The sequence below is a fragment of the Onychostruthus taczanowskii genome, unplaced genomic scaffold (genome assembly GCF_017590055.1).
Source record: "Onychostruthus taczanowskii isolate IOZ18803 unplaced genomic scaffold, ASM1759005v1 scaffold84, whole genome shotgun sequence".
NCBI classification, from domain to species: Eukaryota; Metazoa; Chordata; class Aves; order Passeriformes; family Passeridae; genus Onychostruthus; species Onychostruthus taczanowskii.
In genome coordinates, this window is record NW_024506332.1 from 2,675,115 (window position 1) to 2,693,463 (window position 18,349).

Sequence of the window (18,349 nt, forward strand, 5' to 3'; positions counted from 1 at the left end):
GACAAACCAGCAGAGAAATGCAGGGACACAAAAAGCAGAGCCAGATTCAGCCCAGGCACCAGCTCTGAGCTGGGAACAGGAGACCCCAAGCAGCAGCTCCTCAGCACTGACCTTACCTGGTCTTGTGGTGACCACACTGCTGCAGCCAGTGTCTCAGGCAGGTGCACTGCAGGAAGAACTTGTCCCTTGAGCTCTTAAACCTTCTCCTGCACTAAAAACCCAGCTGGGGCTGCAGCAGTCCCTCACCCAAGAGGTGGGTAAAGGATCACTTGGATTAAAACCAGGGCTGGCTGAAGCAGCAGGAGCTTCCCAGGAAGGGCAGCTGCTCTCCCTGCAAGCTGCTGCATGCCAGTGGGCATGCAACCACAGAACCATGGAAAAAATAAGGTTGGAAAAGACCTCCAAGATCATTGAGTCCAACCCTTGGCTGAACACCACCATGTTAACTAAACCAACGTGCCACATCTAGTCATTTCTTGAGGCATTCCAGGGATGGTGACTCCACCACTTCCCTGCACAGCCTGTTGCAATGCCCTGGGACCACTGAGAGCCTCCAGGCCAGGCTCCCCGAGCACACCCACAGCCTGTCATGCTGCAGCAGCCACAAAGGGGTCAGGAAACAGCATCTCTTTAGAAAAATGGAGGTGGGGGAATCATATTTCATGGATTAATTTGGCAATTTTAGCAGCAGCAGCAGCACTCCCTCTGCTGTGCTGTGCTCAGGAAGGTGACAGAGTGGGGACAGAGGGTCCCTGCCCCGTCCCAGTGGGGCTTTTAGGGGCACTGTGGGCACTCACAGAGAACCACACTTGCAGCTCATCATGTCCTGACTCCATTCCCCACACGGCTGGATTTGTCAGCCCTCTCCATCATTTCACCTCACCAATCTGTGATGTTGAAGCCCATGGTTTATTTATTTCTTTACTTCACTAATAAAGCACATTATCTACAATGATTAATTTTGCAATAAAGAAACAACACTACTACAAATGGTGGTCTAAGACAACCTAAGGGGACTCTACAAAGTTCACATCCTAAATCCATCTCTCTGTTAGCTGTGAAACATCATTCCTCAGAGTACTTGGCTTGTTAATGGAATTCTTCTACAACCAAGTCCATGGCTCTGTCCCCATGTGGGAAATAAGCACCACTCCCAAGCTAAGGAATAATTAATGCACCAGTTTCGAGGGGGTTTGGTTCAAACCTCAGAAATGAGGATTTGTTATTTCACTTAACTGTGATACAACAGGATTATCTCAGACATCAGATATTCATTCTCTCAGAGTATTGGTGATGGATGAGAATACTAAATGGAAGGAGGAAGGATAATGAATACAGAGTGGTATGGGTCTATGAAAAAGAGAACTAGTCCAATTAACAGAATAATGAATTTCAGCTTGGTCGATAAATGTAATCATTTGTGTAAGACATTCTTTGTCTTTCATAAACTATTTGAAATCATACAAACATGACATTTCAATTAGGGCAAAAAAGACATAATGATAGAGAGCCAAGTTGTCACAGATCAAACAGACAAAACCCCAGACTGATGGGTCCCACAGCAAAGAGGGGAAGACAGAGACGATACATTCCCTGCGGTGCTCCACAGGGAAAAGTCCTTGGCCTTCTGCACTCTGGTACTTTGCCAGCAGCCTAAAGGAGCTATAAAAACATCACTGGTAAAGAGAGGGAGTGACATGAGCTGGAGGAGCTGGCCATGAGCTCCCCCCAGCCAAAGCCCCAGGCAGGCCAGCAACTGAACCTTTGCTCGGGCTTCAAATGGAGTGCCAGGGCTGGGCACCAGCAGCTCAGGCCACCTGTGCATGGGAACTGCCACACCCAGGGAGGGATCTCAGCTGGACACTGCTGAGACAGGCCTGCACAAGGCCAAAGGCACAGGGGTGGGCAGAGAGCCCCCTCTGCCCCTGCTCCCCATGCCAGGGCACCAACACACTGGGCACAGTGTGGAGACTCAGAGGCTGCCTGGGTGCAGCACAGCACTGGGCAACAGGGGCTCAGCTGGCACAGCAGGTGCCAAGGCAGGCACCCAGGGACACATCACAAGAGATGCTGCTAAGAGAGGGCTCCAGCCCAACAAGGCACCACAAGGAACCAGGGTTAAGGCTTAAACTAAGCAGGTTAAGACTATAATGGGATATTTTTACAGTGAGGGCAATTAGCTATTAGGAATTCTTATCAGAGGTTGTAATGGGTTCTCCACTACTCATTTATTAACTTTGATCATGAAGATAGGATCTGTGTCTAATCAGCCAGCTCTGGCTCACACAGGAATTCAGGGCAATCCTGCAGCCATGAAGACGGGAGTGACGTGGTGACGAGGGTCCTTTCCGCAAGCGTGCAAGCTCTTAACATCACCTCACACCCCCGTGCTTGCCCTCTTTACCTGACAGCTGCTATTTCAATGGTTGTACACATCTGTACAACAAGAGGCCTTTAGACAATGCAGACGTAAATCGTGTGTGACCTCAGCGACCGCTTGGAGCACGTGCAGGCGATCAGGCCGAGGGTGTGGGAGGGCTGAGATCTCGGTGAGGGAGCTCTGAGGAGCAGGATGGAGGAGCAGGAGGGCTGGGCTCCAGCACCCCTGCTGCAGAGCAGCGAGGCCGAGCCGCCGTGCCCGCCTGGGCAGGTCCAGAGCGCGGCTCTCCCGCCGCCCAGCACATCACTTGAACACGGACGGAAACGTCGGGCAGTCGGGGGATTTCATCTTCTTCATAAACTTCTTGAACTCTTTGTTCTTCTTGTCCCACTTGTAGATAGCTGTCAACAGGTACTGAGTCTTCACCTGGCGGCCCATGATGAGGAAGTAGTGGCTGAGGTTGTCCAGCTGATGGCAGGGACAGTCTGCCCCATTTTTTAGGAACAGCACCAGCTTCTTCAGGTTCTTCTTCCGGATGGGCCCCAGCTTCAGTGCCTTCCTCTTGCGTGGAATGATCATCTTGTCCCCATTCTCCTTCTTCACTTCCTTTATGGTCATCTTAAGAGCTGCAAAACAAGATGGGAGGGGGGGGAAACATAAACTCCTAAGCAGCCTTCACTGGCACAAAGCCTCTGCTAAGTGAGGCTGAGGGAGCAGCAGTGCTGTGGCCCCAGAACAGCAGCAGTGCCCTGCCCCACTCCTGCATCCCCTTTTTCCCTACTCTGCTCCTGAATCCTCCTGCCCCATGGCATCACCCTGGCCATGACACTCATAGCCTTGGGTGGAGCTGCCCCATGCCCAGGAGAGCACCAAGGTAAAACACTGACATCTTTGTTCCCCTTCCTGCAGCAAAGCACCCAGACCTTTCCATTAGAGAGGGGATTTGTTCAGCTGCCAAGCACAAATGTTAACTGAGCAAATTAGGTGACTTCCCTGCTCTAGAGGCATGGAGAGACTCTTGAAAGGATCATTTAAAAGGTCAATTTGGCTTTTCAAGCATTTGTTTGCAGTCACACCGGCCCTCGGGTGCCTGTGAAACAAGTTTCCAAGCACTGGATGTCCCTGAATCAGAGCTGTGGAGATCCCAGCATGCACTCACGTGCCTGCACCTTCCCTGGGAGAAGGGAAGTTGGTCTGCCACGACTGCCATGGAAAATACTCTCCCCTCTTTGGGTTCAGCATTTTCCTGAGTTCATTGCAATACCCCCCGCCCCAAAAAAAGGGGGGAAAAAAAAAAGGTTTTTTACAATGACCATGAAGAGGAATTTTGCATACATGGGAAAAATGATGAAAATGTGTTGTACATTAAAACATCATTTCAGTGCCATTTGGCTCTGCCTCGTTTTTGGGGAAAAGCACATATGGACCAAAATTGCTAACATATTTTCATCATTTGGGAGTTTACTTCAGAGCTGCAGATAACTAGTGCTCAGAGAGGTGATTGGTTGGCTGCTGTCCCTTCTCATTAGAGTCTCAGGGCAGTTGCAGGCAGTCCACAAGAACCTCTGGCTCTGGCAGGGAGATGGGTCCTCACAGCATCATTCCTTGAAGTCCTGCTCTGCTGGAACACGCAGCAGTGAACACGTGTTGCTTCCTGGACAGGAGCACTGCTCACTGTTCCAGACACAAATGGCAGCAGGACAGCACCATGACAATCCTGAGCAGGCAGCAGAGACTCAGTATCACCCTCACGCTCCCAGCCACTACCCTGGCAACAGGAGCAATGGTGTTTGTTTGCCCCTGTGCCAAAAACATCCCTTAGGTTTGCCAAGAGCCCTGCCATGTTACACTGCTATCATAGAAGAAAGCAATCTAGGACTGGAAACCGAAGTGAAATTTTCATTCCATCTGTTCTCCAAATTCAGGAGCTAAAGAAACTCAGGTTTTAAGGAGCTAAAGATGCTGAACCAGATCAGTTTGTAACAAATCTGGAAAATGAAGTAAGTAGTTTTCAAGCAGCTCTAAGTTCCATGACACCAACTGGGCAGCAGTAGTAGCAACACCCCTCAATGTCAGCCTCACTTCCTTCATTCATGCTGACTAGAGCCCTTGCACTAAGCACAGAGGTGGCCAGGGCAGGAGGGATGGTAAAACACCATTACAACAGCACGAAAGAGACTTTTGCAAAATGGCTTGTTTGCTTTGCTGAGATCACTGCAAAATTTGATCCTTTTTGCTAAAGGAAGAGAAGGATCTGCCAGCTAGTGGAGGTGCTGATCTACTCCAAGTATCACCCAGCAAGGAAGACAAAGAAGGCCTGGTAATTGTGTGCTGTGGGAGCTCACAGCTGCTCCCTTCCCTGCACACAGCAGCTTGTGAGCCAGCGATGCAGGTTCATGGGAGCTGCCCTGGGGAACCATAAATCCAGATGTAAACCAAAACCTCATCCAAACCTCGCTCGTGCAGAGCAGCACACAGAGCCAAGACAGGATAACGCCAAGGGGGATGAAGGAGGAGGCTGACCAGGGGTGCAAATAGTTGTGTCAGGCTCTGTTCTTCCCAGCAGCAATGTCCTTGTAAGCAGCAAGAGCCTGTGGTGCTGCCCAGGTAAACACAGCCTGGCTCATGGGCCACCAAGCTTCATCTGCCTTTGGTGCTGCAGGCTGAGCAGTCACACAAGCATGATGGTCTCTGCTCAGCCCTCATTCCTCTGGCTCCCCCAAACTCCCCTTGTTCACTTAATTGGGCCTCATTCCCTAAGTTCCAACCCACATTCCAGGTGAGATTCCCAGGTATGAAAGCTGGTTCCATAGTGGCAGGCCAGACACAGCTTTGGCACATCCCAGGAACACCAGAAAAGTGGTGTCTGAGGGTACACTCACTCCAGTGCTCATCCCACTCTAAGAGCTCACCACCACGCAGTGGGAGGCAGTCTCCAACTTCTGGCTTGCCTAGAACATGGCATTTGGTGGGGGACCGTGGCAGCAGCTCTCCTGGTGAATCCCCAGCCCTGGGAATGCTGCTGCAGCAGGCAAAAGGCTTGAGCAGGATGCTTTGAGTCTTGGCTCCAGGAGCCAGCTGAGCTGCCAAAGCAAACAGCTTCCTCACTGGGAACCTTGGCCTTTCCACTCCCCCCATGCCACACCAAATCTGTCTCAGCACCAAGAGGGAGAAGGGCCAGAATCATCCCTGAGACCCCGGGACACGCTTGCTCAGACAGACTTAATCTTCAGCTGTGGCTGCCAGGCAGGAGCTGACCCCAGGAGAGCTACCCACAGCAGGAGCATGTGCCACCTTTCCAGTCCAGCAGCTGCACTGTGACCACAGGCTGCTTCAGCACCAGCTGTGGCACTGGTGGCAGCACCAGCCCCTGCCACTCTGCATGCCACAGAAGCCCCAGAGGGCTGCAGGATCGACATGCCACCCACAAGCCCTTCTTGCCATTTGCTTTCATGGGACACACACATGTTCCAGCACAACCTTCTCCAAGGACAGCACTGTACCAGGGTAGTCACCAGCTGAGAGCAGAGCCTCTGTGCCCTGTTCACAAGCCACTACCATGCATCATTCCTGCTCCCCACTGGCACCTCCACCCCTTTTTCAGGACTAGGATGCTGTCTCTGCTGTTCTCCTGCCTGCACGGGCAGGGGCCCCACTCCAGCACCTCATGTGCAGGAAAGGGAACGTGAGAGAAGGGAAAGCTCCACTGTTCCTTCAGCCTCATTTTTCCTTCCTTTAGAAATCACTGAGAAGGAAGAAACCTGCCAGAAGACACATTAGGGCTGTAACAGGAGAAGGCTGCAGGCAAGGACCTGTCAGTCACAGAGAAAAAATAAACAGCATGTATTGATTGTTCTGCAGTCCCCAGTGCCACAGAGCCTGTTGAGCAGGATCCCCTCAGACCCCAGAGAAAGGGCAGAAACAATAAATAAAATCACTAAGAGAAACAGAGCGTGGAATGAACTCCTGGAGTAAGAAACAAGCGCTGGCTACAGCCCAGGGCAGCTGGGGGAGGCGGCTGTGGGGGCACTGGAGGCCGATCTCGTGCTTCCTCTTGTTTCCATCGCTGCCTCAGCACACCAGCACTAAAATCTACACTGCAGTTACCCCCACGTGCCTGATCCAGCCCCCTGTGCTGCTCTGTGCTCAGGCCAGGGTGCTGGCACCCCTCACTGACATCCACCCCAAAGATGTTCTTATTCTCAGAGGAACAGCCAAGCTGCCTCAAAGCTGCATCCTGGAGCCCACATTCATCCCTGCTCAAACAAAGGCAAACCCAGAGCTCTGCTGGACCATGAGGCTGGCAGTCTCCTGGCACCCCTCTGACCCCCAGCACCTTGTCCAAGATCCTCTCCTGCCTTGTCTTTACAGTTTGTGCTCACAGCTCACTGCAGCTCTCTTCCTGCACTGTACTCTAGGCCAACAACACCAGGGTTGCTACACAGCCACTTCCTAACTGGCACAGCCACACACCTATGGGGAGCAAAGTGGTCCTCACCTCTCTTCTGTACCAAGCTGCTGGGATGCAAGAGAAAACAACACAGTGGGAATCAGTGCAAGACCTACCAACAGCTGCCCCATGCAGCACATGCTAGTTTAAACATTTATTGTACATGTCTGGCTTTGATGAGGATCTGTAACCTGTCAGCTGCCAGTGTTTACCTTGGTGGACGTGCATGAGAAACCTCAGTCTGAAGGTTTGGGAGTTTATAATAGTGCCAGATAAACAGCTTTCCTTGAAAAATCACCCCATGACAGTAACCCCCCAAGACTAAACAAAGCTCCAAGGGCCATACGCTGTGCTTTGGGAAAACTTCCTGAAGCCGATGCCTCCTCCACTAGCCACTCCCTCTGCTGAGACATCCTTCCCATCCTGCACTGCCTTCCCTCACAGGGCACAGGTAGGACCTTTACTGCATCCTATCCCCTGTTCCTGCTCCCCAGCTGGCTACAGATGGGCCACATCTGCCAGGAAATAATTCCATCCTTTGGACACTGTCACCACTGTCTTTCCCAGTAATAACACTGTGGGCAAGTCACTGTCCCAAGCTGCTCTGCCAAGGCAGGGAATTCCTCTGGTTTGGCCTCTGCTCCCTGTTGTATAACTGTCCCAGAGCACAGGAGGATATTCAGCAGCAGAAGCTGATGACAAGCATGCAGTTGAGTTTGTATTTCCCTTCCCAGCACTCTCCTCCCAGCAGGACACCCCCTCAGCTCACTCCCAGCACACCTCTGGCAAGGGGACAGGTTTTGCAGTGACCCACGAGCACCAGATCCCCTGCTGCCACTGGCCAGTGCCCCTCACTCCCTCTCTGGGATGAAAGCCCCCAGCCCCTGGCCTGGGGCAATGCCTCTGCATCACTGCAAGCCTGGGCAGGGAGCTCCTATCCAAACCAGGTGTGCTGATCCCAGAGGCTGTTTCTCCCTCCTCACCATCTCTCCCTGTATGTGCAACGGGGCAGGGGCAGCTCTGATTCAGCTCTCATGGCCTGCCCAGAACAGAGCTCTGAGCACCCAGCTCCGAGCACTCAGCACCTCCCACTCCCCAGCCAGGCCAAGCACTGAATGTCTGCTTCCATTCCCCAGCCAAGCCAGAAGTATGCACATTCCTGGGAAACTATTACATGGGTGTTCCTGTTGGTGCTTTTCCCTGTTAGAAAAAGTCTGTGCTGAACTTAAGACTTCTGGCATACCAAATCTGCAGGACAGTTGAGAATTCATTTCCAGCAGAAAGGGTAGCACACCAGCATGCAGAGCAGGTTTGGGTTTGCATAAGCACGCTCCAGTACAGGGCACATTCAAGTGCTAATCCCCCAGGAATGCACACCTTGTTCAATATGCCTTTAATAATCTTCCGGGAAAGTTACACACACCAGCAAGGATGTCAAAACCAGTTAATTCTGGGTTTGATCTGAGAAAGCTAATATATTTCCTTGTGATAATCTTTTTTTCTAAATGAAGTTCAGTTTACCACTGATTGTCTCACTCACTCACTCGTTTAGGACAAAGCCTTCAAGCAGCTTTGCGTTTTTTAACAAGGTCCACCTCTGCATGCCCACAGTGACATCTAGAGGCACACGTGCCCAGCCTTGGGGACAGACTGCAGGACACACCAGCACCACCACGGGCAGGGAGGTGTGGCAGCTCCAATCCAGCCACACAGGAGTCATGCTGCCCATGACCAGCTGGGAAGCCTCCCCGTGCCGAGAGTGCTCCTTCTTACCAAACTCGCTGGCACACAGGTGCTCCACAATGGCCTCTGACTTCATCTCATTGTCACAAGGGGGACACACGGTCGTTCCTGGCAAGAGAAAAGAAGTGAAGACAGTTGAGAGGTGGTGAGAAGCCAGCAGAAGTGGCACCGCAGAGCCAGACTGCCCATGCTGTCAGCGTCACCCTCGAGGGGGATCCATGCCCATGCACCCTGTCACAGCTCCCAGAAGTGTGGGACAACACCCTGCTGGGTGTAAGGAACCATCCACCAGCTTACAGGGCAGCACTGGCCACAGGCAGCCTGCTGCCAGCCCCACTCCTACGCTGTCAGTGGCCCCGAGGCCAGGCACAGGCAGCTGCTAAGAGCAAGAGGACAGCACTGGCAAAGGAAGGAATTCTCAGGGCCAGGGACTCAGCTGAGGGAAGATGCCTGCCAAGGGGCACGGCCCATAGCCTGCTGACATTGCCTCCCCACTGCATGCCAAGGCAGGCACACAATGCCCAAACCCCAGCACAGCAGGAGGATGCTGCCCAGAGATGGCACAAGTGCCAAGGTGCTACCCAGGTGCCAGGCAAGGGGTTCAGGACTGTGCCACAGACTGCCCAGGCAGGGCTCAGGAAGCCCCTGGCTCCCCCCTCATGCCCTGTCCCAGAGCAGCAGTGGTTGGGGGTGGACAAGCACAGCTCTTGTGGATGCTGCCACCACCAAGAGTGGTCATCCTCTCTTTTGTTTTGAGCCCAGGGCAGCCTCGTGGCTCCAGCAGAGTCACCTCTGCTTGTCAGCTGCTGGCAGCGGTCAACATCTGCCTCTTGGGAAATGCCAGCCCAGGAGATTTCACGGGATCTGTCCTGGGAGGAAATCTCACTTCACCAGAGAATAAGAATCTGTTTCCAAGTCCCCATCTGCAGTTGGAGCAGACCACCCAGCAGCACAGACGTAGACTTGAGCTACTGGCAGATGAATTTATTGAGCTGGGAGATGCTGCTTGTTCCTGGTCCAGCAAGACGGAGGGCTCTTCCCACACAAGGGAGTTATTCTCAGGGACAACACTGCAGCAAAACATCTGCCAGCCCCTGCATGTAAACAGAGCACTCATGGCCTTCCAGCCCTCAGCCAGGCCAGCAAATCCACAGTATTGCTGGACTGAAAAAGCAGAGAGGTGTCTCAGAAAGAGGGGTGCAGAGCCAGCACAGCTGGTGAGGGAGGCACAGCCATGATCATAGTGTCATGTCTCCTCAGCCACAGATGCCCCATGGGGATTCAGGCCAGACATTCATTTTCCGTGGCTTGTTCTTCCCCTGGTGCCACCCCCAAATCTCTTCTGTGCCAAATGCTAATTCCTGGGGACATGCACCATTACTTTATTAATCACACATGCAGAGCAACTAGTCTCCTGCTCGCTCCTATGTGCAAGTCACAAGTCAGCCTTCACAGCACCAACATCCACCTCCAGAGCCCCACACTCTCTGTACTTCTGTCCACCACCTGGGTAACCTCTTCTTCCAGAACCCTAACATGCAATGCCACTGTCACCATCTCACTCAGCGACACAGGCAGAAGCCAGCCTTTGGAGATATGATGACATCTGCAGTCAGAATATTTATTTCCAGGCTGCACATTTACTGTGCTCATGACCTTCTTATTCTCATAGGAAGGTGACACAGGCCCAGCCCTCCATCTTCTGCAGAGCCAGGAGTTCATCACTGTGCTGGGCACCACTGTCAGGAACAAGCAGGGATACCTGCCATGCCAAGCACTTCAATCTGCCCCAGCAGCCAAAGTGCACATGGGGAGGCTGGCCAAGCCAAGCCTACACCAGCCAGACAAACATGAAAACCACCACTGCATCCACTCTGTGAGTTTTCCAGGCAACCAATTAAAATAGAAAAAAAAGCAAACAAAAATGGAAAATAAGACTCATTGTTCCCTGGTGCAAATACAGGCTTTGTTCTAGCTATGCTCCAGCAGCCCCATACGAGGCTGTAACACACCCAAGGTGGCAGAGACCCCTGCCTTGCTGCACCAGGGCCCAGAGCCAACAGCCAGCATGAGGGCTGGACCTGGGAGCCCCTGGATAGCCCCTTGCACAGGCAGCAGCCTCACTTATGCACAGTCCCCCTGCCCTAATCAATAACCTTGATCAGGTTGCTCAGAGTCCCACCAAACCTGACCATGAATGTTTCCAAGGACGGGGCACCCACCATGTTTCCAGATAATCTGTGCCAGTGTTTTACAACCCTCACTGTAAAAAACTTCCTCCTTATATCCAATCTAAATCAGCCCATCCTCCAGTCCTGCCTCCTGCAGCCCTTTCACAGCACAACATGACTGCTGGAGACTCTGTCCCCTGTCAATGAGAAGAAAAATTGTCCTCTGCTCTGGATCACCACATCACACTACAGTCAGGAACACAAATGCTAGGGGCCCAGCCAGCCCCTGCACAGCTCTGTGCCCCAGGAAAACTGCTGTTCTGTGGAGCCACAGCTACCCCAAAACTGCAAGCCAAAAACTGCTGAGGCACTAGAGCAGACATCCCCAGCCCACCCTCGGGGCCCACTGCAGGTTGGCTGGGGCCCATCTGCTGCAGCTGACAGCTCAGCTCCAAGCACAATCTCAGCCTGCCTCCAGCTCACTTGTTCCCTGCTGACCATTTTCCAACGCCTGGCTGTAGAGCCAGCTTACTCCAGGGGCAAGAGAAGGAATGTGTAATGCTGTATTAATCTGCAACTCCCCTGATGCATCCTGTGGGCCTGCAGGCTTTACTGCCTGTGCTTAAGGAGAAAGGAATTCAGCAGGTCAGCTCTTTGAGAGGCAGAAACAAATTCCAATTTCAAGGTGTTAATGGGGAAAAAAACTGAAAGGGTTTGTTCTTATTAGTACCAGGAGAAAAGGGGGGACACTGCTTGGTTCTGACCCTCTTTGAATCAACAGGAAACACCCCTGTGCCCAAGAGCAAAGGGACTCCAGGGGTTGGTGCTGACAGAAAACACAGACAAACCATGGACAGGGTGCACACAGCAGAACTCAGGCAGACAAGTACCCAGCCAGCACAGGGACAAGGAGAGAGCTGCAGGTCACCCATTGGACATCTGCAGGAGGTGGCAGTACCAGAGCTGAAGCAATGGGTGCCTTATGGGCCACGAACAGAGCCTCTGTGGCATGCAGGACATCCAGCAGTGCTGGCTCACATCACACCAGTGGCTGCAATTCACTTGGAGTTTGCTTTTTTTCACTCCAAACCGTTTGAGGCACCACGAGAAAGCAGTAGTGTCCCACCCCACTGCTGCCTTCAAGACAGGTCCAAAAGGTGAAGAGAAAGTCGTTAAACTACTCAGCGGAAAACCTGGCAGATGCTGCTCATTTAGAAGACTGTTTCCAAGTCTTGGCTCATTAATGTCTGTAAAATGAATGATCTGCACACAGCTCAGACTCTGTTTCAGACCCTGGAAGGGGCAGCTCAGTCCCAGGAGCATGCTTGGCTGCAAGTCCCCGGGGAAATAAAAGCAACCTTTGTACCTGCAACACGGAACACTGCTGCGGTCTTGACCAAGGGTCCAGGTTCACGTAAGACATATTAATTTAAAGCATTCCTGGAAAACAACGAGGTTTCTCCAGCAGTCCCATCAGGAAGGGCAAGCCATGACAAGGAAGCCAGTATGGCTGTGCTGCCATCACTGTAGGGTGAGGCTTCCTGGCAAGGAGATCAGCCAGAGCTCAGGCCCCCAGTTCCCCCCCGGCACTGGAACAAACTTCACATTCTACCTGCCTCTGGATGTCACTGAGATGTGACATGGGCTCCTGAGTACAGCTCCTCTGGGTACTGAGCTTGGGTGTTCCTTGTGCCTGCCATGCCACAGTCACCGTGCCACTGCTCTGCACTGCCCTCCACATGTCCCCACACAGCTCCTGAGACCCCTCAGGGTGTCAGCCCTCTGCTGCACGATGCACTCCGCTCCTGTCCCCTATCAGAGGGGCTCTCTGAAGTATGAGTCCTTTCAAGATGGGCAGGATGACATTGCACAGCCCCCACAGGCTGGGTTACTTCTCCCAGTCGAGCACCACATACAGCTTTTGTCTGTACAGGTAACTGCAAAGGGCAGACGTCCCTGCAGACGAGCTCTGACACAACACAGGAGCCACAAAAACCACTCAGCCCCCTCCCCTCCCAAGCACTGGCACTATGTCCCCGTGGAATCAGGAGTGACAATTCCCTCCAATGACAGTCTGCTGCCCAAAAAAGCACTGCGCTCTCTTAGAGCCCCCTGCCATCTCCCTCTACAAAAATTCCTCCTGCCAGCCTTCCACAGTGCTCCAATAGCAAACACCAAAGTGACACCAGGATGTTTATTTATTTTCAAGTTTCCAGCAACAAGCTGGACTCACTGCAACTTGAACAAGCCAGTCTGGCACCACAGAAACGTGCTGCATGCAATGGAAACAAACACAAACCACGTTCACTTTCCCTAGTTGTTTCTGGGCAGGTTCCTTGCTCCCTCTCCAGCCCACAGCCCACCCGAGGGCAAGGCTGGATCCCCACTGCACTCCCAGCCACCAGCTGCCCAGCCTCTTGCCCTAGCACTGCACTGGGTGTGGGGGACCCGGCCAGCACTGCTGTCACTGTTGGCTCCAGTCAGCCAGCACTTTCTGCCGTGGAGACCACACAAACTCCTGCTGCCCAGGGCAGCCCTGCAGGAGTCCGGCTCGGGAGCAGAACCAGGTCAGTGCAGTATCTGAGGACGGAGGGTCACGCCTTGGTCCATCAGGGCTGGAGCCCAGCCCCAGTGCACGTGCAGGGATCAGAACAGGCACAACCCCACCTTGTTCCAAACAGCCTGTCCCAAGGCTCCGGGATAGAGATGAGGAGCTGGCAGGGCATCCCACCTTCTTTGGGACAGGAGGGCACAGAGAGTGCTAGAGGAGAGCTGCCGCCAAGAAGAGTTCAGGTGAGCCTCCTGCTGCCACAAGAACCCCTTCAGCCCCCTCCTGGGCTAACACCTGCCCTGTCAGCTCAGAGAGGAGTGCCAGGAGCAAGGCTGCAGCACCAGCCAAGCCTTACCTTTGGGCCTGGAGACCTCGGTGGCATTGGGAGCTGTCATAGCAATGCAGACGTCATCCTGGGGAAACTGGTCACACTTGAGCATCTCTGGCCAGAAGAAGCCAAAGAACTGCATGACAGGCTCACAGGAGTCACGCACGGCCTCGCAGAGCCAGCGGCAGGGGTAGACGGGCCGGTCCAGGCAGACGGGGGCAAAGAGGGAGCAGAGGAAGACCTGGGTGCCCATATGGCAATTCTTGTTGAGCAGTGGCACCCAGCTGCTCGCCTGGTGCTTCACCTCGGCCATGGTCTCGTGGTCCAGCAGGTTGGGCAGCACCATCTTGTCGTAGCCCACGCTGTGGCAAAGCCGCAGGTCGGCAGGGATGGCCACACACTGGTGGGGTTTGGCGTAGAAGCGCCCGCCAGGGTAAGGGCCCAGGTCTGACTGGTAGCTGACATAGTCGTACTCGCTGGCCACGCCGCAGGCCAGCAGCCCGGCGGCCACCGACACCAACGCACGCAGGGCGGCCCCGCCGGGCCCCCTCACGCTGCCCATCGCCGCGACCCGCCGACGGCGGCCCCGACAGCACCGCACGCCGCTCCCCGCCGGGCGCCCGCTGCCGGCGGCCGCCCCCGGGGACTCTCCTCGCACCCCCACCGACGGTCCCCTCGGCTCGGCTCGGCTCGGCTCAGCCCAGCCCCACATGCAGCGGCTGAGGGATCGCCCGGCCCAGCCCGGACTGCAGCCGGGGCAGCTCGGGGGTACCCAGAGGCCACCCCGGGCCGGAGCTCGTCCCGCTCGGCTTCATCCCCGGTGGGCGACCCGAATGCCCCCGAGCCGTTCCCGGTCTCTGAAGCCGGGGTGGCCCCGGGAGGTCCCGGCGCTCCTGAGCGGCAGTTCAAAGTTGTAGACGTTTTTGTGAACCTGTACTGGACCTGTGCAGAACTCATTTCCCAGTTGACAAATTCCAACAGAAACTATGATATTGAAAGGGAAAAAAAAAAATAAAAATAAAAATAAAAAAACAGGAGAAAGGGGGCCTGATCTGTAAAGGGCACCCTGCTCCAGATGTGCCGGAGGAGCAGGAGCTGCATTCCCTGTTCCTCCAGCAGCACCGGCCCCTCGCCACCCTTACCTTGCTGCGCTCCCAGGGCTTGCAGGAGCTCGGTACGTGGAGGATGGAGCCGTGGGGCTGCCCAGGTGCCAGCCCAGCTCCCGCGGCTGCCCCGGGGCACAGCAGGGTGCCCTTGGTGCAGGCCAGGCAGGAGAAGCTCTCTCGGTGCTTGTGCACATCTGGCCATTGAGCAGCCCTGCCCCTGTGCGCCCGCAGGGCACTGAGCTCTCTCGGTCCGGAATCCTCCAAAGCGCTCCTTCCTGCTGCTGCCTTCGGCTGGAACAACTTGTACTACTTAAAACAGGAACTACACCTCATTGAGAGGTAAATGGAAGAGGCTCTGCAGCCTGGAAGCCTGAAAGAGCCACTTTCACCTGAGGGCCAGCAGAACAGAGCAGCCAGTTAGCACCACTAATGAAGTGAAGAATTTAGCGGTAAACAAGAGCAAAAAGAGCAAAAGAGGCAGCTGGATGGAGACTTGGGCTCAGGAAATGATCACTGATCACTGCTTGTACCAAGAAACAGCTGCAAATGGACTTCTCATTTCTTGAGAAATTCTGACAGTATAGAATCTGCTTTTACCAAAACTTGTTTAGAAACAGCGAAATATCTCATTTTGAGGATTTAGAAAGTAGTGCTGTGTCCCAGGAAACAAGTGTAATGTGGAACAGGGCATTGATCTGCTGAAAGATTCATTCAGGCGTCCTGATTTGCACCCAGGTGTTATCCACGAGCACAAGAGGGAACAAACTGTGCCAGTGCCTCTTCATCTTCCATGGCAAGATCATAGAAAAGTCTCAGAGCCTCTCTATTTGCAGAGCAGCAATGGGTGTGTTTGACTTGGGCAGTGCTCTGATCCTTCTGTTCCAGCAAGAGGCATGCAATAGGAATATCACAGGCAGGCAAGGTGAGGTCTTGGGAAACCCTTGTTCAAAATTTGGAGAGCTCTCCAAAGGCAGCAGCAGTAGCACTGCAACAAAACTACAGTCGGGGTTCCAGTTATCTGCAGGTCAGCAATAACCACACGGCACCAGGTAAATGTCCTGCCAGGGTCACCCCAGGGACATGTATCCTGGAGCATCCCACACTGATTAGTGGGTGGCACTGCAGCCCTGACAGCTGAACAGTAGCTGCTGAGCCTGCCGCAGTTCACAGCTCTTGAGCCAAGCAGGAAAGCTTGCCTTGGCTGCTAAATCTGACCACATGCATGGTCTGGACAGTTCCTGAACTTGGCTCAGGGAAGGTCTTTGCTGGCTCCCTTCTCCCTTCTGTGGCTGACATCCACATTCATGACAACAGAGCCTGAATGGGAAATCAAGAGTAAATTTTAAACTGAAATACAATTGACCAGCAAATACAATTGCTGGCAAACCATTTTTTATTTAAAAAAAATATAAGAAACCAGGAAGAATGAGGAAAAAACCTAAACCAAATTAAAATGCCAACTCTAGTCTAGGCAAATAAATTGCTTAATACATGATATAAGACCTCTTAGAAAGCAGCTGCCCAAGAAGGGCTGCTCTTCCAACAAACCTCTTCCAGACTGCACAGGAACTTTTCTGAGTGAAGCCTGTGCAACCATTTCCCTTCATAATTGTGTAGCCCACTGCTTCTTAAATCTCTGCCTTGTCTCTAATGTCATAGCCATTTGTTGCTGCCTTTCCCACAGGGGCTAACATTTTCTTATTGAATAATGAGACGCTTTGCACCACACACCATTCTGGCTGTCCCAAGACCTCTCCTGCCCTGTGAAAAGCCCAGCCCAATTAACCGTGCCTATTTCTGGCTCCATTGTTCATCCCAGCAGCCTGCAGGACCAGGCACTCTGCCCTCATCTGCAGCTCAGCATCCCACCCTGCTCCACGTGCACTGTGTGCTCGGTGGTGACAGGGCAGGTGGCAGGTGACATGTCCCCGTGCTGCTGGCAGCAGTGTTCTCCCACCTGTCCCATCCTCCCTGCCCACACCGGGCACACTCTGCCCTGGCCACCTGGTGCTGGAATGCGCCTTTCCCTGCATGCTGCCCTGGGGAAACAGGCAGGCACGGGATAATAGAATATATTAGCCCTGAGTCCATTCAGGCCCTGGCTCTTTATGAACAAAGCCTGCTAACTGAGCTGATTTTTGCCAAATGACTGGCTTTCGTGCATGAGCAGCAAAGTGGAGCCCCAGAGACTCCCATGCAGCAAGCGCTCATTGCCCAGGGCTCATTGTTTTACGCCTGCACTTGAGGGCATGGAGGAGTCACGGCCTTGCCTGCCCTGGCATTTCTTCTCCAGTTTCCCACCAGTGCATTAGCCCCATCTCAGCCCCAGCAGAGGCAGCAGTGACGAGGGAGATGGGACAAACTCAGGGACAGGATCGCCGCAGTCCCTGTCCCAAGGCTCACACTGTCCCTTGGTGCCCATGGCCCCTCTCTAGGGGCAGATGGGATGCACCAGCAGAGGCAGCACACCTACCATGTCCCTACATGGAGACCCCACCATGGCACCCCTGCAGCAGGACAGCTCCTGGACACCCCCAGGAAGTATTTGCTTCAGGTTAGACCACCCTCAGCCCACCGAGAGCTGGTAGCTCCTGCCAGGGTCAGTCCCTGAGGAGGATGTTGGTTTTGCCATGTTTGTTTTCTGTTTTTTTCAGCAGATTGCTCCAAGACTCCAATAACACTGATGCAGCCAGGAATGCTCCCTCGCCCCATGATAAGGGAATCTGCACAGGGAGTTTTTGCAGCTGTGGGGATCTGGTCTGATGCCTCAGCCAGGTGCCCAGTGCCCCTGGGGCTGCAAGAGACACCTTCACCAAAAGCTGGCCAGCAGCAAGGCCAGGATCAAGGCACGCAACAATTGCAGCTGATGTCTCCTGTTTGTATGAAATTAGCACCAATAAATGCTATAACTATACATGACCAACAACAGATTTACTAGCTAACATATAAAGGACTACAAGAGCTAATGCCTTCAGCACTGGTGAAACTCTTGACCGTCTGCCCCTAGTCCCAGGAGGGAACCGATGGCAAATGTTTACAGGGGCTTATAAATATTTATCCTGTAATAACTTGCTGCATTACAGCACATTCTTCTCCACAAGGCTCAGCTTTGCCCTGGACCAGGTGCAGGCTGCTGAGAGGGTCTGTGGCACATATAAAGTTTGCCTGAATAACATAGAGCAAGTGCTGGTGTTCAATAAAACAGCAGCAGCCAAGCTGCACGCGTGAAAGGCACTGCAAGTCACTCCTTACCCAACAAAAGAAAAATGTGGCTGGGGGAGCACAGGTGTGCAGGCACGTTTGTGTGGGTGCACACCCCTTCTGGGTTGCCAGAGTAACCTGGGGAAGTGCTGGAAGTCACTGGGGAGGTATAAATCACACTGCTGGGCTGGCCTGATGGAAGTCTCAGCACAAGAGTGGCCCCGTGCTGCCTGAGAACATGGGGACCCTCAGCTGCTTTTGTGAGAACCCCAAAGGAAGGGAAAGGAGACTAGCCCACCATGAGGAAACATCTGCTCATGCTTCTTGCTCTTCAGCAACCCTATCTGCCCGCTTCCCTCTGAAAATTTTTGAGCCATTTGTCCACTTATTTATTTATCTTTCTCATGCTAAATGCTTTG

The 18,349-nt window shown here is 53.5% G+C and overlaps 1 protein-coding gene across 1 annotated transcript; it reads right to left on the reverse strand.

The window, feature by feature from the left end:
* Positions 1-890: 890 nt before the first annotated feature.
* On the reverse strand, positions 891-14,287 carry SFRP1 (secreted frizzled related protein 1). The gene is made up of 3 exons (XM_041424833.1): positions 13,651-14,287; positions 8,604-8,681; positions 891-3,006 (listed from the first exon to the last, which is right to left on the reverse strand). Exons 1-3 carry the CDS (start codon positions 14,183-14,185, stop codon positions 2,684-2,686), a joined length of 936 nt encoding a protein of 311 aa, XP_041280767.1. The 5' UTR covers positions 14,186-14,287; the 3' UTR covers positions 891-2,683.
* Positions 14,288-18,349: the final 4,062 nt, after the last annotated feature.